Source organism: Arvicola amphibius, chromosome 1 (assembly GCF_903992535.2).
Source record: "Arvicola amphibius chromosome 1, mArvAmp1.2, whole genome shotgun sequence".
NCBI lineage: Eukaryota > Metazoa > Chordata > Mammalia > Rodentia > Cricetidae > Arvicola > Arvicola amphibius.
In genome coordinates, this window is record NC_052047.1 from 1,260,111 (window position 1) to 1,285,190 (window position 25,080).

Genomic DNA, 25,080 nt, shown 5'->3' on the forward strand with positions numbered 1-25,080 from the left:
ATACAGAGTTCTGCTGCAGGGAGGGAGCCCACGCTGCGGCTCACTATGCATAAAGGCCATGGATGCAGTGACTGTTAAAAGATAACACTGGCCTTTTTCAAGAAAAAACTCCAAACCCTCGCCCCTCTTATTCTCTGTAAGTCAGAGCCAGGAAGGAGAGGGACGAGGGAATTTCCTACCAAAAAGAAACACTGTCAGGGTTTGCATACACTGTGCTTATCATATTAGCAATGTAAAAGACAGCGGAGCCTGGAGCGGAGGCTCACAGCCATAATCCCAGCACTTCTGAGGACAACCACAAGTTCTAAGCTAGCCTGGGCTATGGGATGGGGCCCTATTTTAAAGTACCAAATAACAAATATAATACCTGACGTCTATGGGATTAGAGTCAAACAAGAGCAAAACCTGCTGGAACAGACGAGACAATTCTGTTTTTTATAGGTTTATATAAATTTTAAGATGAGATAGGGTCTCACTATGAAGCCCCTTCTCTTGCTTCAGTCTCTTGCGTGCTGGGGTTGTAGGCATGCACCATCACACTCGGCTGAAGCACTTCATTAAGAATGGTGCAGGTGAAAATTAACTGTAGTATTTTATGAGGTTATACCACCTAATTTTCTCAGTGGGATTCAGTATCAGTCTTACATGTATTTAATTCTATATGCATTAGTGTGAGACTGTCAGATTCCCTGGAACTGAGTCACAGACAGTTGTGAGCTGCCATGTGGGTGCCGGTACTTGAACCCGGGTCCTCTGGAAGGACAGCCAGTGCTCTTAACTGCTGAGCCATCTCTCCAGCCCCAGTATCAGGCTATCTTGCTGTTCTATATACTGAGCTAGGATTTACCCTTCTTTCCAGAAGAACTAAATGACCGAGGATTAAACCAGAAATCCTCTCTCTCTACTGCCCTATGCTCACACTCAGGAATGAGACACTGGCAGCCTGTGACTGTAACACAAAAGCTCACGGTGCTGTCAGAAAGTTGAGGGCTCACCACACCCTAGATATTATGTGAAATCTCTTTTTCAGAAATGAGTAAAAGGGTATATATTTTCAAAAGGACTTCTGCCTGTATATTTAAGGGCTCTTCAGGATGCAAATAGAATTTCAAATTTCAAGTTTCGTATTTAAAATGAACTTTCTTTACCCCATGGTTTCTTAGACAGAAGGCAAAAAGTCCAACTGTAAGGGGCAGCTATGAACATTCGTCTAGCTTATGGATCTGATTTCTTACCCACAATAAAACAATAATCAGTTGAGCTAAAAGTTCAGAAAGTCAGCATGCTGCAGAGCCTTCTCTTTCTATAAGATAGCACAGGCTAGGCCATGTGCTGTGGGACGACTTTATGCTTTTTTTCCGTTTTGTTGGCCTGACAGGAAAGCAGATGCCGAGAGACGGGAGCTGAGTTTCACATTCAGACACCCCAGCCCTTGAGCCTGCTTGGCCCCCTTGTGGGGGGTTCCAAACACAAGTCAGTGATTTACAACTTTCTACAAAGATTTTTTTATGAGACAACTTGTTGGTCTTTCTGTGAGGTTGCAGCAGGTGTTAACTCCAAGATGAGGCCAAGCGACTCTACGATGGTCACGTAAGTCAGTAACAGACGTGCAAACAGCCCCAGGAGCACCCACAGTCTGCACTCCTAACCGCGAGACCACAGCAGCTCACACATCTGATTCATTTTAAGAACCGAGCAGGTCTCATGATTTTCAGAGGCCACTGTGTGTGCTCTTCAAGTACAGCATGAAGGAGGTCTGCCATTACAGAGTAAACAGGCCAACACAAGTGGGCAAGTCTGCTGTGAACCCCCTTCTTCTGTGTGCCTGTGCCTAAGCGAGCCTGTTGGACACCGCTCAGGTAACCGAGGAGGTATCTTTCTACTCAGCACCCCGATAAACCCTGAGTTTTAGTTCTTGGTTCTCTATGTACAATTAGCCACTTAGGAAACTAAAAACAAAGCTTCTATGTAGGTCTTACAAAGACCAGCGAATCAAAACTTGTGAATCAGTCATTAGTAAATAAAATTTTTAAAGTTCCTGATGTGAATCTAATGGACAGCCAAGATAGAGAAACAATTCAGAGTTCCCCTAGTTTATAAAAACTGGATCCTGTGGTGTTGCCTAGGCTGGCCTTGAACTCCCAGGCTCGTGTGGTTCTCTGGTCTTGGCCTAAGTAGCTGGAACTGTAGGCACATACATTCAGATCCTACATTTCTGAACTGAATAAGCAGGTTAAATGCAGTCACAGTGAAGCTGCAGGCTAAGGGTCACCACATTCTAGATATCCTAGCTGCTGAGATAAACTGACTAGCAAAGACAATCTTTTGGCAGGTCTTTTCATAGGCGATGGTAGTGACACAGACACAGTTTTCACTGACAGGTTCCATCATAGGCCACAGTGCCGCCAGGGGCTTGCAAGGAGAGACACGTTGACAGCCCCAGGAGAGAAATGTTATCCGAGGCAACCTCACATGGGAAGCTGGGATCTCACTACTTTTAAAAAATTAATTTGTTCTTAGAAAATTTTGCGCATATACACAGTGCACGCTGCTCCCTCTCATCCCCACCTCCCGACTACCCCGCCTCCCCCATCCTTCCCATAGCCCCTCTCATGTTCATGGAAGTAATCTGTTTAGGAAGGCAGTCTAGGCTGGTGCACTTCAGTAACAGTGGGAATGGAGAAACACACAGAAAACAAACTAGCTGGGTGTGGGAGTGCATACCTTTTAACCCCAGCATTTGGGAGGCAGATGAAGTGGCTATCTTGTGAGTCTGAGGCCAGCTTGGTCTGTACAGCAAGTTCCATATCAACCAGGGTTGCACAGTGACACGCTGACTCAAACCAAAACTGAAAGGCAGAGTAATCAACTATGGGAAGTAAAGGGCAAGTGTATTAGTCAGGGTTATTGGGAGGAACAGAACTTATAGAATCAATCTATCTATCTATCTATCTATCTATCTATCTATCTATCTATCTATCTATGGGATTTATTGGAATGGCTTACAGGTGTAGATATTTCATTTGTATTTTAAAAAATAAAGCTTGCCTGAAGATCAGAGAGTAAAACAGCCACACTGGTAAGCCATACAGACTAGGCAGTGGTGGCACATACCTTTAATCCCAGTAGCCACACTAGTTAGCTATAGAGGCTGGGTGGTAGTGGTACATGCCTTTAATCCCAACACTAGAGAGGAATATAAAATGGGAGGAGACAGCTCTCAGGCACAGTCTCATTCTGAGATTCCTGGAGGCAGGATCACCATTTCAGTCTGAGGTAGAGGTGAGAGCCAGTGGCTGGCTGCTTTGCTTTTTTGAGCCTCAGGTTGATCCCCAATTTCTGTCTCTGGGTTTTTATTATTTGTGCTACATATGGGCTAGTCCAGCTAGTCCAACAATGGCTGTCTACCAACATAAGGCCCAAGAACCCAGTAATTTTTCAGTTTGCGAGGCTGGATGTCTCACCCGGTCTCCAGTATACTTTGGAACCTGATGCCAGTGAATAGAGGGAGTTGCTGGAGAGAGTGAGGGCAAGCAGGCGAAAATGTGAGAACCTCCTTCTTCCACGTCTTTACAGAGGCTGCTAGCAGAAGGTGTAGCCCAGATTAATGCTAGATCTTTCCACCTCCTAAAATCCAGATTAAAGGTGTATCTTCCCAGCTGGGAGGTGGTGGCACACGCCTTTGAGCCCAGAACTGGGGAGGCAGAGGCAGGCAGATCTCTTGAGTTTAAGGCCAGCCTGTTATACAGAGTGAGTTTCAGGATAGCCAAGGCTATACAAAGAAACCCTGTCTTGAAAAACAACAACAAACAGGATGAGTCTTCATACTTCAAATGATTTAACTAAGAAAAATACTTTACAGTGTATCCAGTCACTTGGGTTGGGTTTTAGTTCATTCCAGACGTAGTCAAATTGTTGGCCAAGAAAAGCTAACATAGCAAGAGAAAAGAACACCCACCTCCCCAGGCTTTTTAGGTAAGAGCTCACTGTTGTCAGGCAGGCTTTGCACTCTTGGCAATTCTTCTGCCTCGGCCTCTCTAGTTCTAGGGTTAAACCGAGACCACTGTTCTTAGGCTAACAAAGTCAGTTTTCAATGCTGAGTAACGAGGAAGACAGCAAAGGAACAGGACTCATCCGAAAGGGAAGATATGCTGGATCTGATCAACAAAAGGAATCTCCTCTGGGAGAGCAGCAGGAGACAGAGTCCGGGAAGAGGACATTGAAATATGTGGCTGAGAAGACCAGTTTTGCCCCTGACGTAACTCCACCCCCAAATATTTGCTGCAGCTTCTTTGTGTGTGCATGTGTGTATGCATGTGTGTGAGTGTGCATGTACAATGTGTGTGTGTGTGAATGCAGTGCTCACGAAGTGTCTAAGGGCAACCCCAGGAGCTGGTCCTCACTTCCCATCTTGCTTTGAGACAGTGTTTCTTTGTTCTCTCACCGAGTATGCTGGCCTGTGAGTTCCCAGAAATTCTGTCTCCACCCCCCATATCTTTGTAGGAACATTGGTATTACAGACACATTTTAAATCCAGCTTTTTATGTGGGTGCTAGAATCAAACTCAGGTCCTAATGCTTGCACAGAAATGCTTTTACCCATGAAGTCATCTCCCCAGTTCCTTGGTCTCTTTCTGGTCCCAATCTCTTGATATTCCTTTCTGAATCTCTGTCCCCATATCTTACCTATCCTACCCAGGGAACTGCAATCCAAGGTCAATGCTGTCTCCCCCACACCACAGGGAGACAGTAAACTCCTGCGGAAGGGTTCAGGAGTGAGAGTGGGGGAGAAAGAAACTCTGGTTGATAGCACTACATATCCATGACCTTTGGTCTCATCAGGATAATATGTTAACCTTCTGTTGTTCGTGGTCAGCTCCTTTTCTGGACCGTGAGGACCAGACTCCACCTCAACAGCTATAGAGTGCCTGCCCCCTCTCACCCCACCTCACTGAAAGCAGATGTCCTTCTGAAAATCTCTCTCTTCCGTGTAGGGACCTGTGTGTCACACTGCTCTCCACTGGTTCCTCCCTGACTAGAGCAGCTGGTGCTGCTCTCTACTCAAACTGCCCTCTCTGCTTATGGCCATGATCCATTTCTTTGTATCTTTGAGATGATCGTCCACCATGTATACCTGCTCTCAGCTTCAAATGACTTTTAATGGTTCCTTTCCCCATGCCCTTAATTAACAAAATTAATCTAAGTCTTCCTAAAACTGTTACTATTAAGTCTCTCCTACTCTGCCTTTTAGTATAAATGTATTTATTAGGTGCGTGCGTGTGTTTGTGTGTGTACATGTGTGCATTTCCATTCCAAAATGACAGCAGCCAACTCCCAAACTTGCATTTAAGACAGTCAGTGGGGGCTGGAGAGATGGCTCAGTGGTTAAGAGCATTGCCTGCTCTTCCAAAGGTCCTGAGTTCAATTCCCAGCAACCACATGGTGGCTCACAACCATCTATAATGAGGTCTGGTGCCCTCTTCTGGCCTTCAGGCATACACGCAGAAAGGATATTGTATACATAATAAAAAAAAAAGACAGTCAGTGAGATGGTACTAACAGAAGAGAGAATAGCAAAGGATTCTCAGTCCTGGCCTCCCTCTGGCTCTTATAAGCTCTAAAATTCTGTGGACATCTATAAAGAGGAACAGAATGGGATATTCATATTTCAGGTCCAAGAAAAGTTAAGATTTTACTGTCACCTAGATAAAGTGTTAAGTCTCCACAATCACAAAACAAATAGATTTTAAAGTCAACAAAGGAAAACCTTGGCAAGCAGTCTACATTTAGGAATAATCTTTCTTTTTATAGCTTCATTTAAATTTGTAAGACTACTGAATAAAATGGATTTCACAAAACTAGCTAAAGGAAGCTTTTGTGCTAAAATGAACATTTCTACCAGGACCTTCATGCCAGTCGTCCTGCGCCTGCTTGAGGCCAGCCTGGGCTGCATAAAAACAAACAGTTCTCTAGAATCATGAGCACAAACAAAGACCAGGGCTGGTGAGACCGATGGCTCAGTGTTGGAAAGGAGCTTGCTGCCTGCCGGGCCTGATGACCTGAGCCAGGCCCTGGCACCCACATGTAGAACGGGCTCCCGAGCTGCCTGGGCACCGCAGGTCTCTGCAACAGCTTTAGCTGCTCAGCAATTTATGGCATGGTTCATAAAGACAAACAAAACCTCTAGATGGGGATGTGTCTTTAGTTTTTAAATTGTGTTGGGGTGTGGGGCGTATTTGGCCTGGCCACACCTGTGGAGGTCCCACAGCTGCAGTTCTATCTGCTCATCTGGTTCATTCCCTGAGTTAGTCATGGGAGACACCGGAGATGAGACAGTAGCACCCACATGGCAACTCCACAGACTCGCGTGTTTTTAAGAACACGGTTTCAAACTCACAGCACTGACTGTAGACATTTTTCCCGATTCAGCACTATTTACGCATTGTCCAAACACAATATTTAAGTGGAAACCCTCTTATTGTTACGGAGACTTATGTTTATATATATACATTTTGGGGGGAGGGGTGAACTATATGTTTATGTCCTGGAGATTGATTTATAGGCCATGGAAACAGAAGAACATGGAAGGTAAAAATCATAACTATGAGAGAAGAGTCACTAGGTATAAATACAAACAGCTGCACAGGCCCAGCCTCAGATTGCTGCCTTAATTCTCCTTATGGCAAATCACTGGTCTGGAGCAGAACCTCTAAAGAAGTAAGCGTAAAACAGTGTGTGGAAGCAGAGTACAGTTTATCATATTTTTAATTGAATGTGTGTGTGTGAATATGTATGTGTGAGTGTATGAGTATGTGTGTGAGTATGTGTGTGTGCGTGTATGTCTGTGTGAGAGTGCGTGTGTGTGTGTGATGTGCACTACTACACCCAAACCCAGCGTTGTGTATCCAAGACCAACACCCGACTCCACCAATCCTAGTTCTTCATTTCTGAAATGAAGAGGATGAGTAAACCTTTACCAAGTGACAGTGAGTTCAGTCAGAGAAAAGTGTGAGGGAGAGACTGGCAAGGAGGCGGCTAAGGGATGAAGAGGAAAGGAGAAAGGCAAATAGACCTTTGTGACATTCCTCTCGGACATGTCAGCCATCTTTGCAAAGTATGGCTTTACTCTAGTGAACACCACCGACACAGAATTCTGCTCACCCCAACCCTCCCTCTCCTCGCTTCTGGTTGGATGCCAGGGCATGTCCCCGCCGCTGCTGAGTCAAGTGCCACCTCAACTAAAACCTGAATTCAGTTAACTCCTCACACTTCCAGTGAAGAAAATCACACCCAATGAGACAGAGTCGTCTGTGCAAAGCTCATTCCAGGGCTTCAAGAGACTCTTGTTCAAGTTTTGTCTCTAGATATAAGGCTCACTAAAAGCTAATCATGTAAATTAAAATACTACGAATTCTATCGTAGGTAAGCTGGATGTTGTTGTGCCCTCATGTAATCCTAGTACCTGGGAGACTGAGGCAGGAGGACCGCTGTCAGTAGTGGTCAGCAAGGAAGCCTGGGCCACAAGGAGGTTATCTCAAAAACCAAAATGCACACAAAAATTGACCTTAGGTAAAACGATAGTCACCAAATGTTAGAAACTAGTAGGCATGTAAGGCCAGTCTTGTGACGGCGTGCTGGGAGACCAGAGACGGCAGATAAGAAAGCGCACCACACAGGGGCATGCCTTCATGGGCTTCTCCACTTCAGGGCCATTATCTGGGAAACAGAGATAAAAGCTTTGATTATAGAAGACCATGGCAGCCAAATAAAATAAAATGTTTTTCTTCTAACAGATGGCTCCTGCCCTGATGATGTTTGCATTTAAGGGTTTAGGATTACCTATTAATAAGGAAGCAGGGATGCTTTCCACTGATATTTCTAATTCAAAAGAAACAAGTCCTTTGTAAATCACTGTGGAGTGATATAGTATACGTGTGTTTGTTTAAGGGGCTGGGGTGGAGTAACTTTAAAACTTTATATCTAAATCCTGTTTGTGGTAGGTCTATATAGCAGCTGCAGGTGAGCCATAGACAGCTTTCTTCATAATGCCTACTCCCGGGCAATGCTCTCCTTTCTGAGGCTGTGTGACTCAGTGAAATCAAGCAGGGCACCCACACAGTGATTACCACACTCTTCTTTCTAGGGGTGAGCACCAAGGCTGGGGTAACACTACCAGCATACTCAGGGAGCTTGGTCAGATATGCAGACTGGCTGCTGAAGCTGAGGCTGTGATTGGTCAGGACCAACAGCCTTAACCACTGCCTCCCTTGAAGCTGCGGGTGCCTGGGATGGGAATCTGGAGAACCTATTTTTTTAGCTTGTTTTACTGAGGAATCTTTGTTTTGGTTTTTTGTGGTGCCAGGGAGAGAACACAAGGACCTCAAACACAGGTAATTTTTATCATGGATTAAGACATCCGGTTTGGGGATGCTCAGCAGATTATGGATGAACAAAAGACTAAGTTATAAAATTGCTAGAGATATAGACAATCCTAAGAAAAAACTCTTTGTAGAAAGTAGGCTTTGATCAGGAATTTTAAAAAAGTGTTGTTTTCTTTTGGACAGTACCTGAATTTTGGGGTTAAGGAAAGAGCTGAGTGGGTAGAATTCCCATGCTCAAGCCCGATGTCTGCGTCAAGTCCACAGAGCCCACAGCAGGACACGGGTGCAGAAGTGCCCGCCTGTAATCCTGGCACTTCTACTCGAGACGGTGGCAGAGACAGGCGATGGCCCGCTCCAGGCCTGCAGGTCGGAGCACAGCGGCAGAAACATGGTGGAATGTGGAGTGGCTTCCAGTTGTCCTGCCTTCCGGCACCCGTGACTTCTGTGTGCCGCTACGCTGGCTAAGAGGAGGCACTTCAGTTAAAAATGGAAGTGCCACAAATTGGTTTCTCTATAGTTTTGGAGCCTGTCCTGGAACTAGCTCCTGTAGACCAGGCTGGCCTCGAACTCACAGAGATCCACCTGCCTCTGCCTCCTGAGTGCTGGGATTAAAGGAGTGAGTCACCACCATCCAGCCCCCCACTAATTTTGCAAGTGAAAAGCCATGCTGAGTACAGGGGTAGGGAAGCACCGGCCCCTCTTAAAGTCTTGAGCACCAAATGAAAGGGCAGCTACAGATTAGACCAAAGGCAGAGTGGAGGGAGCCCACCACAAAAAGGCTACTTTCTCCTGGTAAAGTAAAGCTATTTTTATAGATTAATTTCTTTAATTCTTTTTTAATTTGCTCTCATACTAATTTTTGCTTAAAACAATGACATCTGAGTTCTACCTCTGGTCCTAGCAGAGACGTGACATCTAAATTACCCAAAAAAGCCCAAGGTAACTACTTAAGGTGGATTTCTGTTTAAGAACAGAGCTATAATTAAGTTCAAGCAGACTTGACAGTTACCTACACAGGAAAAGGCCCCAGGAAAGCTGTGTATTCCAGAGAAGCCAGGAAACAGCAGGAAGTCCACCAAACAATGGGCCCTTAGGTTACTGCCCCCTCTGCTCTTGCCCTTGGCAGTATCTCCTGGTATCCTCTAATAAACGTTGTCTGTTTTTACTTAAGGGTGTATCATTCTGACCCAGAAGCAAGATCAGAGTGACATCCCACATCCCTGGCAGCCGAAGCATCCTGGGGTCTTCCCCGTGTCTTAGGTTCACAGGGGCTCCACGTACAGAGTCTGGGCAGGCTACACCTTGCTGGGTTTCCTGTCTTCCTATGAAAACACAGTGGGAATATCCAGAACCTCCAAATGCTTGTGTCCTCAATGCCTCAGCACCAGTGGGAAGGTCCACCGTGAGCTCAGGCAGTGCCAGGTCCCTCGGAGAGGAGGCGGCGGCAGCCTTGGTGCGGCATGGCTGAGCTTGGGAAAACAGTTCCCTAGGTACAGTTATGGCACCTGCTGGCTCTCTCCTGAGAAATTCGAACCCTGGACCTGCCAATGGGTGGGGTTCACCCATTCCCAAGATGCCCCAAAGGCATCCTTTCTCTCTGTCTTGCCTGGGTGCCTGGCTCTTTCCAATGGACTTAATCTCTCTAAAAACTTCAATCTCCCTCCTTCTCAGACTAAACTGTGTTTTGAAATCCTTCTGTTCCCAAGCTTCTTGCTCCTGATTCTTACTGTTAAACTTGGCTAAAAGTCACCAAATAACTACCCACACCCTGAATGTCATGCATCTTAATAAAACTTCCCTATGACCTTGGACCATTATTTTCAGGTCAGCCCCAGGGTACTGACTCAGTGCAGATGCAGACAGACCCTTTGCAAGGACATAATGTACTGGACTCTACTGTCCACACTCCTTCCACCCTGCCCCTCTGAGGGAAACCATGCCTGCTTATTAAGCTTTGCTTACTCCGTTCTAGCAGCTCCTCCACGCTGCTTCTCAGATCTTTTCCACACTGCTTCTGCAAACCAGCTCAAACAGCATAAGAGCCACTCGGCAGGGTAGGCAACAGCCCCACTTCTCCGGGGTCAGCGTTCTGTGTTATTTTCTCCTATGCAGTTGCTACAAAAATGCCTGACAGGACAATTAAATGGAGGGATTACTTTTTTCCTCATGGTTTTAGAGAGTTGATTCCATTATGACAGAGCAATAGAGTTCTGGTGGCTGGGAAGCAGGAGACAGAAGGGGCTAGGGACAAGACAGCTCTGAGTCTCTCCACCCTTGCTGACCTACTGTCCGTTAGCCATTCCTTAAGCTTCCTTCCCCCCCCCAAATAGCATCTTCAGCTGGGGACAAGCATATGCCATAGAAGGCTGCGGGCACCACACATGATGTTGACTGGCTGCGAGGGTGAGAACTCAGATCAGCTCTGAAATGCCTGCACACTGCCAGTGACAGCAAGGACCAGTGCAGCTGCCGCAGAAAACAGTCTGGCAGTTTCTCAGAAGGTTAAACAAAATCTAGCAATTCAACTGCAATGTGTACAATGAATCCAACCAACGAACTGAGAACATGTCCACAGGAGAGCATGCTCATGGATGTTTATGGCACAAGAGTGATGACTACTATCACCATACAACCAAGCAGGGGCGTGCAGTACATGCACAGTAAAGGCGCAGCAGAGGCGTGCAGTACATCCGCAGCAAAGGCGCAGCAGAGGCGTGCAGTACATGCACAGCAAAGGCGCAGCAAAGGCGTGCAGTACATCCACAGCAAAGGCGCAGCAGAGGTGCGCAGTACATCTGCAGCAAAGGCGCAGCAAAGGCGTGCAGTACATGCACAGTAAAGGCGCAGCAGAGGCGTGCAGTACATCCACAGCAAAGGCACAGCAGAGGTGCACAGAACATCTGCAGCAAAGGCGCAGCAAAGGCGTGCAGTACATGCACAGTAAAGGCGCAGCAGAGGCGTGCAGTACATCTGCAGCAAAGGCGCAGCAAAGGCGTGCAGTACATGCACAGTAAAGGCGCAGCAGAGGCGTGCAGTACATCCGCAGCAAAGGCGCAGCAGAGGCACGCAGTACATCTGCAGCATGGCACGTTATCTGGCCACACACAAAGGCCGTTATATGCTACTACATTAAATGAAAGAAGCCAGATACAACCGTGTCTTGTATGACTTCACTGATTTGAAATATTCACAACAGGTAAATAGGTAAGTGGCCATTTGATAGCAAGAGATAAGAGGGTGTCGGAAGGAGAAGTCAAGGCTGACGTCATGTGAGGTTTCTGTCTGGGCTGACAGACTGTTCTGTTATTAGACAGTACTGACCATGGCCTAATATAGCAAATAAACTAACACGCAGAACTATATAAACATTAAAATGGGAATTTCATTTGTGCATTTTATCTCAAGAAAGTCAATTACAAAATTCCATAATTATAAAATATAGAAAAATATTTCCAGCAGTCTTTAACTATGGCCTCCAATACCAAAGTTGATCTGGAATGGTGAGGGAGATCGGGACTGAGGAACATTTCTAAGAACCGACACATGGCGAATGAACCAGCTCTGTTTTCAAGGTGCACGCACAGAGCTTAAGAGGAAACGGAATGGTGGGCAAGGGTAAAAAGCTTCAGTCACCTCTCTCCACGCGTGCCCCGCAGCCCCAGGAAGTGGTTCTCCAGAGGACTCCTTAAAGCGACTGCGTGTCCTGATGGCTTTCCTTTAGAGACCATGGTCAAGCGGAGCTTGTTTAAAATACCATTTTCCAGGACTTACATGCTGCTCCCCAAACGATGGGAATACTCAAAGCTTTTAGAGGGATAAACTACCGAATGGACTCTGACTACAAACAGACCACAGTTCACTGGAAACAGCCAGTTCGGATAAATAAAATGAAAGCAGACACTTCTGGAGATGCCTTGAAAGCTTTCCATTAGAGAAACCGCGTGCCTGTGTCTTCTCTCTGAGAGAGTGAGCAGTCGCCTCCTCCCTGGGCAGCCCAAGCCTCAAGGAACCTGGCAGACTTTCCTTGAGGAAACTCAATCCCCACTCACGGTACAGAGACTCGGCCCAGTGGATTTGTTCTGGACGCCTTTCCTTTGGCTGCCAGTTTTGGTCGGGACCTTCTAGATTTCTCACCAGCACTGGCTCGGTCTTATTCTGCGTCACAAACTAGAATTTAATGACAGTGGTCCAATCGAGCGCAGCAGTGGTGGGCAGCGGATGAGGAAGATGACTGTCAGCCTCTGCTCTGGGTGAGTTGGGTCAAGAAGGAAGGAAAAGAAGTGTAGGGAGCTGTGTGCTAGAAGATGCATTGATGCAAACTGTTTCCTAATTTGATTGACAAACAAAACTATATAAATACATTAATAGGTTTTATCTAATAGAATATATAGGTTCTAAAATGCAGAAAAGCTAAATTATACACATTTTGGTTAAAGACATACATAAAAGATGGTATCTTATCCAGGCTTATTTATTTGGGAAAATCCAAGCTGCATTATTCCAATATGCAGACTTTTCCAGAACAGAATCTAATGTGAGAATAAAGTTTGGTTATGTTTAACTGGACAAAATTATTACTAAGGGTTCAGATAATAAATATCAGCAATTACTCAGTTATTTTACTGCATTTTCAATCAGTTCTTATTAAAATAGGTCAATCAACTATGAGCATTTGAGTTTTTGAGAATCTTTAACACATATTAAGTAAAAATGCAAAGACATATTTGAATTTTATTCCTAATATGCTTAGTAATATTTATTCCAGCAGTGCTAAGACCGAGCTGTAAACGAAAGGACCCAGCTAAGCATGGGCTCCGCAGGAGGAAATGTTAAAGTCAAGGGGGCTTCTGAAAAAAGAAGTAAGAAAGAAAGAAACATCTACCGAGATGGAAGTCTTCGGAGCTAGTGATGAGGACAGAGAGGCCCCCGGCCCCTGACTCTGCAGAGAGCAGGCGGAATGGCTGGAACTGTCAAGGAGACCTTGGCAAAAACAAAACTACCAGGTACCTTGTGACATGGCATCTACAGTGGCCAATGACTTTGAAAGAAGCCAGAGGACTTGCTCTAGAAACAGTCAAGCTGTCCACACACCGAAGGACTTGCTCTAGAAATGGTCAAGCTGTCCACACACCGAAGGACTCGCTCTAGAAACGGTCAAGCTGCCCACACACCGAGGGACTCGCTCTAGAAACGGTCAAGCTGTCCACACACGGAAGGACTTGCTCTAGAAATGGTCAAGCTGTCCACACACTGAAAGAACCAGTGGCTGCGGGGGGTGGGGAGGGCTGGGTCAAGCTGCAGAGATCGGGGCATGAGAACAGTGACAGAGGACCCAAACTAGTGCTTCTAGCTACCATTTTAAGATTGCATATGGGAAACTTAACACACATAAAAAGTGTACAACTGAATCCACTGAACTCACTTTTCCAAAGGGTTGTTATACCTAAGCCCAGACAGAGGTCAAACAGTGCAAAAAAGAATGAGCTAATGTTATCGATATTTTTTTTGTCACATGGTGCCTATATTAAAAACAAACATAGGTTTCCTTAAAAAAATTTAGGTTTTAAATTTTTGTGTGTGTATATTTAAGGTGTATAGTCTTGTTTGGAGGCATGTACATGTTCATGCTAGTGAGCATGCACATATATGTGTGTAGAAGTCAGAACTTGATTTTAGCTGCCTTCCTTAACTGCTCTCCACTTTATTTCTTGAGGCAGGGTCTCTCGTTGAACCTGGAGCTCGTCAATGCAGGCAAGTGGGTGCATCAGTGAGCTCGGGGTCTGCTCGTCTCCCCCCACTCACACATGCATCAGTGAGCTCGGGGTCTGCTCGTCTCCCCCCACTCACACGTGCATCAGTGAGGTTGGGGTCTGCTCGTCTCCCCCCACTCACACATTGGAGGGACAGATGCTGTCACACTGGCTTCTCCATGGGTGCTGGGGTCTAAACCCAGGTCCTTATGCTTGCTCAGTGGGCATTTGGCTGACTGAAGCAGCTTTCCAGCCCGGAGCTTTGCTTTTACCTGGAATAATTATATGAATTTTAATAGTAGATTTTATTATTGTATTTCTCATGCTTCTTTTTATTCCTTGCTAAACACTTTGGAGATGTGGCAGTAGTATAGGACCTACTATGTCTTCAGCTGTAGAAGCGAGGTTCTGAGATTAATGTTCATCCTCTTCCCTCTTGGCGTAATAAATTACAAAAGTACAGTTAATTGTCTATGAGCGTTTATTGCCAGGCATATGATACTGTCGGTAAGCACCGTTACTGATATTTTCTCTGTCAGTGACCAAGGTATTTACACATTTAATAAAGTAGAAAACGTTTTAAAAATTAATAAGATATTTTTCACGAACTGCCAATTCAACTGGAACACTGAATAGTAGAAATAACAAAAGATTTGTTCTTAGGGCTGATTAAAAATTTATATCAGAGCATTCAAGTAAAGTTATTTTCTGTGTTCTGATTTAATGAATCATATGAGTTGTATCTGGTTGGGTGACGCGGATTCGGGCTCACTGAAGCCTACCTAATCCTTCCCACACACCTGGGGACGGGAAAAGCACATGGCAGACCAAAGTCAAAGCAGGGGGAGAATGTGGGGCCAGAGACGCCCTGAGCTGAGCTGTGAGCATCCCTAAGTCAACTGCCTTGGGCTTCAGGGACCTCACACGCACCAGCAGCGACAGAACTGCAATCATAATGATCTCAAAAATTTCTTCCAATTCATGTTGAAAAGCACTACACCTAATGCCTTTAACCCTTTTGAGAAGGAGCCTAGAAACCACCAGTGGGGTCTTAAGAGGTGAGTGGGGTTGAAGTGTCTTATATATACTTGTGTAGCAAGTGTTTACTTTAGCTTCTTTAACTGTTAGATTCTAAAATGTACATTTAGAAGATAAAATGTATCCACTACCATTAAAGACAAACTGTCAATAAATGAGATACATGAATATACGTAAAAACACAGACATGAGACAGCGGTGCTCACTCGGCTTTAGAACAGACATGAACAATGAAACATATGGGACTGTGGCATAACCCACGTGTGGGACGTTCTCTAACAAAAGATAAATAACATTTATGAGGGCGGTGTTCTTAAGATGGTAGAGATACAAAGAAATAAACACAGCATCCAAAAACATGGCAAGGACATTCTCCAGGACAGTGTGCAAACCTGTGACTATTCTCCCTGACCAAACTATTCATGCAGAGATAGAATCCGAAAGAGTTACTTACAATGTCAGCAATACCACAGCGATCAAAGTCCATTCCACGGGCTTGTGGATAATGTTTCGGTTTGATAATCTGAAAAACATCAAGATTTACCATCAAGTTTTAGTTCTTGATAAGAATTATGATTTAATGTGTCAGAGAGGTAGTTCTTTATTTTATTTTGGTTTTTCAAGACAGGGTTTCTCAGTGTAACAGTCCTGGCTGTCCTAGAACTCGCTCTGTAGACCAGGCTGGACTGGAACTCAGAGATCCACCTGCCTCTGCCTCCCCACAGCTGGGATCAGAGGTGTGCACCACCACTGCCTGCTAAGAGGCAGGTCTAAACACCTGCTCTGTTCCACAGGGCAGGCAGTGGTGTAATAATGTGCTATCATTCAGGGCTTGGTACTGACAGTCCCGGACCATCCCGGCTCTGAGAGTCCAGCCACAGAGAGCAGCAGTCTCCACAGGAAGCACTTAGCCGTGCTCTTACACATTACAACGAAGGTGTTATTAGAACAGGAGCATGAGACTCACGAGGAAAGTGAGACCACATTTGTGCAGACAGACACAGATGCCCTGGCCCACATCAGCACCCGCTGAAGCTAACAAGGGAAGCTTGATCGGCAGTGGACAACAAGGGATGCCATAATTATAGAAAATAAATGCCAGCTCACCAGATTCAAATCTGGAATATATATATATGAGTACCTTCTATCTAGATATAAAGGCTTCTAAAGTACTTGCATTTATATATAACAAATCTGGAATATATATATATATATATATATATATATATATGAGTACTTCTATCTAGATATAAAGGCTTAAAGTACTTTCATTTATGTATGATGACCTATGGAAACCTTTAACAAAACATTGCTTATAATAGAGGGAAATAAATTGTAGCATACTTAGAGTATTGAACAACCATTACTATGAATGGCCTAGACTTACATACGCTGGATAATCACTCTGAAACCAAATACAGCGTGGCATCATTTGCATCAGTCAAGAATGGGCAAGACTAATCATCATGTGGACACGGCACACGGCACAGAAGTGAAAACCAAAGACCAGATGGATACACGCACTTCTGAGTACAGGTGCTCATGCGGTCTTCCTCAAAGTGCCTCTCCGCAGACGAATGTTCCTGCCCCCCTCTGCTCAGCTGACTTCCTTTCTTTTCCACACCCATAGCACCCCCTTCCCTTGCCCGAGAAGAGATCTCAGCGCTCTCCACCCATTTATGCCAGGTGCCAGAACAAGTGGCTCACAGTCTTTACTGTGAGTGAAACTTTAGAGAATTTAAAACCTATCAGTTTGTTTTGTCAATCTGGATTTTCTCTATAGTTTAGAATGTTTCTCAAAATTAATAAAAAGTCTAGCTATAAAAAGGCAGTACAGTATAACAGTCTGCTAGTGTGGATATTAGGCCAGCTCTGTCACTTAACGGTGTTTCAGACTCCAATACCTGCTAATAATATAAAATGTTAAGCGGGGTGTGGTAGTGCACACCTCTGATACCAACACTGGAGGGGCGGAGTCCAGGGAATCTCTGTATGTTTGGGGCTAGCCTGATCTATAGAGCCATTACAAGTCCAGTAGGAATATATATACACACATAGTCCTTATCTCAAAAACAACAAAAGCAAACTGAACCAAACTTTGAAGAACTGGTACAGAAAGCTCCACAGAACTTTCCTCATAGGTTTCTACAAAGATCAAGTGTACAAAAGGCCGGCAGACCCCTCTCCCTTCACCCATCAGCGGGTTCCCACACAGCTGAGCAGAGCGGTCCCTCTGTGAACAGTTTCCCCTTCCCTCCCCGCATCACCCCAAACCTCTGAGCCCTGGATACCCTGGGCTCTTCTCCGCAGACACTTCCTTCTGGTGATTCTATCCCCTCTTACAGCACCAAGACAACTAGGGTTCCAACCTTATGCTCTAGCCTGGACCTTGTCCCTGCCTTCCTGTTTCTGCTTCTGGTCTACTCAGCACACGTGACACGCACGCACATACATTCCTCACGTTCTGGCAGGGGTAGGCTTCCCTAGTCCCAACCCCCAGTTTCTCGGCTCTTCACACAGATTTTTCTCCTCTTGCCACCAGCATCCTAAACGTTCAACAACTATGTCAGGCTGTATGTTCACAGGTTTTGCTTTTAATTTTACTTTATAAGCATGTGCGGTGTTTTCTGCATGTGTGTCTGTGCACCATGTGCATGCAGTGCCCACAGAGGCAAGAAGGGGGCTTCAGATCCCTAGGAACTGGAGCTATGGACAGTTGTGAGGCACTACACGGGCATTAGGAATTGAACTCAGGTCCTCCAGAAGGGCAGTTGGTGCTCTTAACCACTGAGCCAACTCTCCAGCTCCATTTCCAGGTTTCTTAATTTTTTATTTTTTAGTGTGTGTTGAGTGTGCCACGGCGCACATATAGAGGTCGGAGTACAACTCCCTGGAGTTGGTTCACTTCTTCCAGCTGTGTGTGGGTTTCGGGGATCAGACTCATGTTCAGAGGGTTCAGAGGCCTGCGCAGCAAGTCCTTCTACCGGCTGAGCTCTGCCGGGCGATTCCTATAGTAACAGCTCCTGACCTCACTCCGATGCGCTTCTCACTGTGTGTCCACCCCCCATGAACTAAAATGGAAACTTTCTCACTCTTCTCTCCCACTCCACTCCCACTTCTTGGAAGAAATGGAGAACATACTGGAAACTGAGAAGAGTGTGCAGCTACCCACTGATACATCACACCAAGACATGCATACGGCCCTCAGGCAGGATGAATGTCCATGAGATACGGGCTTTTCTGTTCACTGTCATCCTGCACGAAATAAAATGGAACTCAGCTCAGCGCATAACCACGAAGAGCTGAAATGGCGGGAACAGTGCGATACGGCTATTCCTTTGGATGGGTCTCACTATGCAGCCCTGAGCTAGCCTGGAGCTTACATAATTAGCAGGCCACTGCCTCTGCCTCTCAGTACTTGGATTAAGATGTGCACCATCAGGCCTAAATTCTATTTTTTGTTGTTGTTAAACCTCTCAGTTAACATACAGTTACGATTTCATGAGTTCCTTTTGTCATTCAGGAAAAGCAAACGTAGCCCGTGTGTGATTTATAACACTGCCCCAGGTACCAGGGAAGCACAGGAAGAGGCTGCCTTAGTCACTTTCCTATTGCCACCACAAACTGCCGTGACCAGTTCATGGGGGCTCACGATTTCAGAGGGCGAGGGCGAGGCCACCATGGCAGCGAGCAGGCAGTAGGCACCCATGGCACCGGAGCGGTAGCTGAGAGCTGAGAGCGACATCTGATCCCCAAGTGGGGAGAGAGGGCATCAACCCAGAACGGCCAGAGCTCACCCTAGTGACACACCTCCTCCAGCAAGGCCACACTTCCTCATTCTTCCTAAACAGTTCCACCAACTAGAGACCAATACTCTGACATATGAGCCTGTGGGTCATTCTCATTCAAACCACCAGAAATTCTGCTTTTATCTCGCAGTATTTCCATCACACGAGCAGGCCAGCAAAGTTCTAACTACTTGCTTTCCTATTGCGGATCCACAACCATCTGTATGTAACTCCAGTTCCAGGGGATCAATGCCCTCTTCTGGCCCTGGGTATTAAGCACATGTTAATTTAAATTTATTCACATTTAGAAAAAAGTCTTGATTCATCACAGATAAAATTTAAAGAGGATTTTAAAGGCAGAATAGAATAGGATTTTAATTCATAGCTGCTCAGACAGGCATCTTGACCAGCTTGGTTGGAGCCTTTCTGTGTTGTGACAGACACAGCCCAACTCGGGTCACAGAGCAGGTGGAGTGGTGGACAGCTCTCTACTCAGGCACGAAAGGCTCTCAGCTCTGCACGCTGGAATCACCTAGGGGGCTTTTAAGCTGTCCTGCCGTCTGAGCAGAACCCTAACTAATCGGAGGACTGGCCTCCAAGGACCACGCCGTACATTTGTAGCTGATAAAGGCTGCAGAACGCCTGTGCTGCAGGTTCCTACCACGGGCGTCACCTGTCACCTTTCCCCACTGCTGGTGTTCACTGAGAGGACCCCCACGCTCCACTGACAGCAACAGGGCATCTTCACAGAAGAAATCAGACTACAGAGTCGCACGTTCTCCCTGGAGCCCCTGACATTTCCTTGAAGTGACAGACTCCGACCCTCAGGCTTTAGAGGGCAGACTACTAGAAATAACTTATTGACATCAAGTTTGTCTTGGAAGCAGAATGCTACAGAATTCTACCAAGACAATGTTTACTTTGGGGCTTGTTTTTCACAGATGTTATTAAATTTCAAGCATCTGTAAAAGCAGAGAAAGCAAAAACAAAGCATTGTACACCACTTCTTTTTCTGACACAACGGCCACCTCCTGACCAGCTAGGTTTCACTTTCACGGCTTCACATCTACTACCACCCTACTAACCGGGTAATTCTGAAGTCAACAGCATCAGTTCCTCACATCTTTAACTTATGTGAATAAGGAAAAAAGGAACTGGGTGGGATCTGGTTGCAAAATAGGGATGACAGAGAGAAAGTGACAAAGTAAGTTTGTACAATAAAGGGACAATTCAAAGGCTCCGCATGCCTGCAGCCTGTTCGCTAGGACTGAAGAACCATGCGTTTCTCATCCTGCTAGCTCAGGTGTCGGAAGAACGGGGCTCGATGGGTAAGCAAGTTACATGGTAGATTCCATGCCAAATCCTCAGTAATCCTGCTGGGCTCTTTACTGGTTCTAAACCGAATACCTTTGGAAGCACTCAAGTATAGCCCACCTGCTCCTTCAATATGAGTGTGAGGAAACCAGACTGACTTGGACAGAATACCAGGAAAGCTGTCAGTTCTGGGGATGGAAGCTGTAATACAAGTCAAATGACTTAAGGGCTTTTGTGTGTGTGTGTGTGTTCTTAGAAGTCAAACCTGGGCCCCATGCATACCAACCACACAGTCTACCATTGAACCACTGCCCCAGTCCACAAGGCAGACTCCTATCTCTATTTCAGCTTTAATCAACTCTTCATGAGGGTGTTCCTGAGATATGAGGGTGTTCCTGAGACAGCATCTTCTCCCACACCTGCAGAATGATCTCTGCGGTCCTTTCCTTAGGTTTACTACATGTGTAATGATTTCCAGCATCGCGGAAGGATGGCGGGTAAAATTATATGTAAGTGACTACATATATTTACCAGAAGAAATCTGGGTGATCAGCTCACCCTCACCTTGTACAGTTTCCTTTGTGTGTGCATAGCAGTAACAGGATCTACTCTTAGCAAACTCTGAGCCCACGAAGTGCTTATGCATCTGAATGCCTGTTCAGGCCTAAACACAGAAAAGACAGAGATTGTGGAGTAAAGTATCTGAACAGACCGGGCCTAACTCTTAAGCTCCATTAGGGAGCTCACAGGCTAGCTCCATCTGGTCAATCAATCGGATACAGTGTGACATCACCGCATTAGTCCCTCAAGCGCAACTAAATCAAGCTGCCTTGTTCCTCTGCCTTTGTTAAGATTTGCTGAGAGCCAATTCATGTTTATGGAAAATAGACACATATCACAACATTTAAGATATGGTAGAACGGCAGAATAGAGAGGGTGAGGACCCCGACCCGGCAGTGAGGACCCTGATGCGGCAGTGTGGACCCTGACACCACAGTGCGGACCCCAGTATGGCACTGATGACTCTGTGGTGCCAATTTCTTGGCATGGGGATTGAACCCACGGCTTTGAATACACTAGATAGGCGCTATAACCCTGAGCTACACCCCAGCCCCTAAAAAAAGTTTCACTGTCTAATTCAGAAGTAAAGGGCCAGACAGAAAATCAAGTACTAAGGTCACTGACCTAAAGCAAACATGGTTGTCAGAACCATGGACAAACTGCCTTAAAACCCGTGGGCCCTGCCCTTTATGATCCATGACCTTCCCTCTGCTGAGGGGTTTGAGATCAAAACCCAATGGCTAGTTATGAGCTGAGAGGCTGTCTTACTTCTTACCTGCAACCCAATGGCTAGTTATGAGCTGAGAGGCTGTCTTACTTCTTACCCGCAACCCAATGGCTAGTTATGAGCTGAGAGGCTGTCTTACTTCTTACCCGCAACCCAAAGGCTAGTTATGAGCTGAGAGGCTGTCTTACTTCTTACCTGCAACCCAATGGCTAGTTATGAGCTGAGAGGCTGTCTTACTTCTTACCTGCAACCCAATGGCTAGTTATGAGCTGAGAGGCTGTCTTACTTCTTACCTGCAACCCAATGGCTAGTTATGAGCTGAGAGGCTGTCTTACTTCTTACCTGCAATCGAGAAATGACAGTACCACTGCTTTCAGAAGTTATGTCACTTGGTAAAGCCTGGCGTGCGATGAAAACTGAGTTCATGGGTCGACATCAGCCAGACATTATTACCAGTGCTGCTTCCCGAGACCAGCAGTGGTTTCCAACACCAAACACCCACGTTTCCATGTGACGGAGGAGGGTCATCCGTCTATGTGTTACTTTCACTGGTTAATAAAGAAACTGCCTTGGACCTTTAATAGGACAGAAAATTAGGTAGGTGGAGAAGACAGAACAGAATTGTGGGAGAGAGAAAGCAGAGGCAGGCAGACGCCTCAGGCAGATGCCATAGCTCTCCTCTCCGAGATGGATGCAGGCTAAGATCCTTCCTGGTAAGCCACCACCTCGTGGTGCTACACAGATTACTAAATATGGGTTAAAGCAAGACATGAGAATTAGCCAGTAAGAGGCTGAAACTAATGGGCCAGGCATTGTTTAAAAGAATACAGTTTCCGTGTAATTTTTTTCGGGTAAAGCTAGTCGGGTGGCAGAAAGCGGCCTGCTGCTCCCATCATAACATCCATGGATATACAGTAGTTACAGAGTGATCCTACAGTTACTTTAAAATTACAAGCTGAATGACATCAGTAGTCCCGCAGGAGTAAGAAATGCTACCTGTCCGACAGCACAGTGTGACTAAAGTCACCACGTTTCATTATTTAACTGAAATGCCAACCTTAGACGCAGAGGGAAAAGCGGTGTTTGGTAGTGCTCGAGTTGGAACCCAGTGCCTCATTTACGCTGGGTGCGCGCTACAAGGTCCCCGAGGGGGCATGTTCCTAGAGCTCTCTCAAGTGACATCACCAGTTTGCTCAGAACAGTGATAAGATGCCCACCGCCTGAGGAACATGCACGGCAAATCCTTTCGGACCAGCGAGACTGTTACTATGAGAACGCCCTGAGAGGCCGGAACAAATCACACACCGCGGACTTGTATCCAGACTCACCACCCTACATAAAGTTCTGTTTCTCCTCTTGGATGTATGGTTCTATTAGAGACATAAGATGCAAAGTGTATGTTTCCATCATGAACAGGGATCAAAAAAAAAATAACACCCCTGAGTTTTATGATATTTGGCCTGGACCCTCTTTTTCACAAAGCACTTATTCAAAAGGTCTGTGCCAATCTTAAGACTATTCTCGTATCCCTGAAGTTTTGCGATCAATGATCTCTAAGTTGTATTGTCTCTGAGACAATGACAATCATTACCATCAGTAATTAGAAAAATCACATTATTCAGGTTTATTTTTAGACATTCACATATGGACATCCCAGGGAGACTGTCTCATGTACATGTTTTTATCAATCAGGAAACTCTCAACTACTCCTCTTTCTACGGAGAAAATCTCTGTTCCCTCTGTAGCTCTCAGTGCTCCAAGCGTCCCCCACGATCCAGTAAATCATACACTACCGGCACCGCAGCGTGTGCTCGCAGGCGAGCCTCCCTGAGGATCAGCCTCCCTGAGGATCAGCCTCCCTGAGGATCAGCCTCCCTGAGGATCAGCCTCCCTGAGGATCAGCCTGCCCCGTGCACCCACGGCTCACCGCCTGCCCCGTGCACCCACGGCTCACCCTCACCGCCGCGATGCTCATCTGGGGCACACTTACGCTTTCACGAAATTTGCTGCCAGCTGCTTTGTGTCCAGACACAACTTTCCTTTGGTGTGTGTGTGTATGTGTGTGTGTGTGTGTATGTGTGTGTGTGTATGTGTGTGTGTGTGTGTGTTGGTGTGTGTGTGTGTTGGTGTGTGTGTGTATGTGTGTGTGTATGTGTGTGTGTGTATGTGTGTATGTGTGTGTGTATGTGTGTGTGTATGTGTGTGTATGTGTGTATGTGTTGGTGTGTGTGTGTATGTGTGTGTGTGTGTATGTGTGTGTGTGTATGTGTGTGTGTGTTGGTGTGTGTGTGTGTGTGTGTTGGTGTGTGTGTGTGTGTATGTGTGTATGTGTGTGTGTGGGGGGGGGGGGTCAGAAGACAACTGGGTTCAGTGTTTCATGTGTCACCCGCCATTTCTAAGGCAGGGTCTTCCTCTGGCCGAGAACTCGCCAAGTACCATGGGCCGGCTGCCGGCTGCCACAGGGCCTGTCTCCACCTCCTCAGTGCAGAGATTATTCACACACATATGCTATGCTAGCTTTTCCATGTTTAAAAAAATTTGGCCGGGCGGTGGTGGCGCACGCCTTTAATCCCAGCACTCGGGAGGCAGAGGCAGGCAGATCTCTGAGCTCGAGGCCAGCCTGGTCTACAAGAGCTAGTTCCAGGACAGGCTCCAAAGCCATAGAGAAACTCTGTCTCGAAAAACAAAAACAAAAACAAAAACAAAATTGACTTTTGGGGACTTGTTATGGTTTGAATAGGAATGACCTTCATAGACTCAATGTGTTTGAAGGCTTGGACCACAGGGAATGACATTATTAGGAGGTGTGGCCTTGTTAAAGGAAGTGTGTCACTGTGGAGGTGGCCTTGTGGTCATGCCGCCATGATGACCGCCATGACATTACAGACTAAACCTCTGAACTGTGAGCCTTTGTAGAGCTGCCTGCGGCCTGTGCTTCCAAGGCCAGCACTCCATGACAGCAGCAGCTCTCATCCTGTAAGTCCTCCTCAATGCAGTTTACCTTACAACAAGCTAGCCAGAGAAAAATTGTCAAAACTGAGCCAATATGGAGCTGTATTCAACAGGAAACACAAGTACTGTCCAGAGGAGAAGAGAATAGCACTGGGTGCTCTTCTGGGGCAGACGTGGGTCCACAAAGGCAGAGCACAGACCCTCCTGCCTTAGCCTCCCCATGAACTGTGCCGGAGTCAATACAGCTAAAATAACAGAGAAGGGAAAATTATAATATTAACACTAACCTGAAAGTCTGGACAAGGCTTTTAAGTTCAGAGTAAATATCACCTATTGTGACCTGAAGAGGACCCAAAAGTCCAGGCAATCTGAAACAAAAAACAAAATAATTATACATCATAAAAAGCCAGAGCACATCTCGGTGGGCAGTCCTGCCTCTGGTGTTTCCATGACCACTAGCGACACTCAGGTAGAAGCAAGGGTTACGCCACACTGTCTGTGCTAAAGCGTGCAAAGCCCTAACACGCAAACCCACTCTGGCTGCAGCTAAGGACCCCAAGGGCAGGCCAG

The 25,080-nt window shown here is 46.1% G+C and overlaps 1 protein-coding gene across 7 annotated transcripts in view; it reads right to left on the reverse strand.

Moving 5' to 3' along the window:
* The window catches only part of Rpap2 (RNA polymerase II associated protein 2), a 64,543-nt gene that overhangs the window by 10,786 nt on the left and 28,677 nt on the right, over window positions 1-25,080 (reverse strand). For 2 of the 7 annotated variants that reach the window (XM_038321117.2, XM_038321165.2), the window contains exons 10-11: window positions 24,798-24,878; window positions 15,623-15,691 (exon numbers count right to left, since the gene is read on the reverse strand). In XM_038321117.2, coding sequence (XP_038177045.1) covers window positions 15,623-15,691; window positions 24,798-24,878 — 150 coding nt within the window. The other 5 variants (XR_006020753.1, XR_006020754.1, XR_006020752.1 and 2 more) reach the window with 5 other exon arrangements.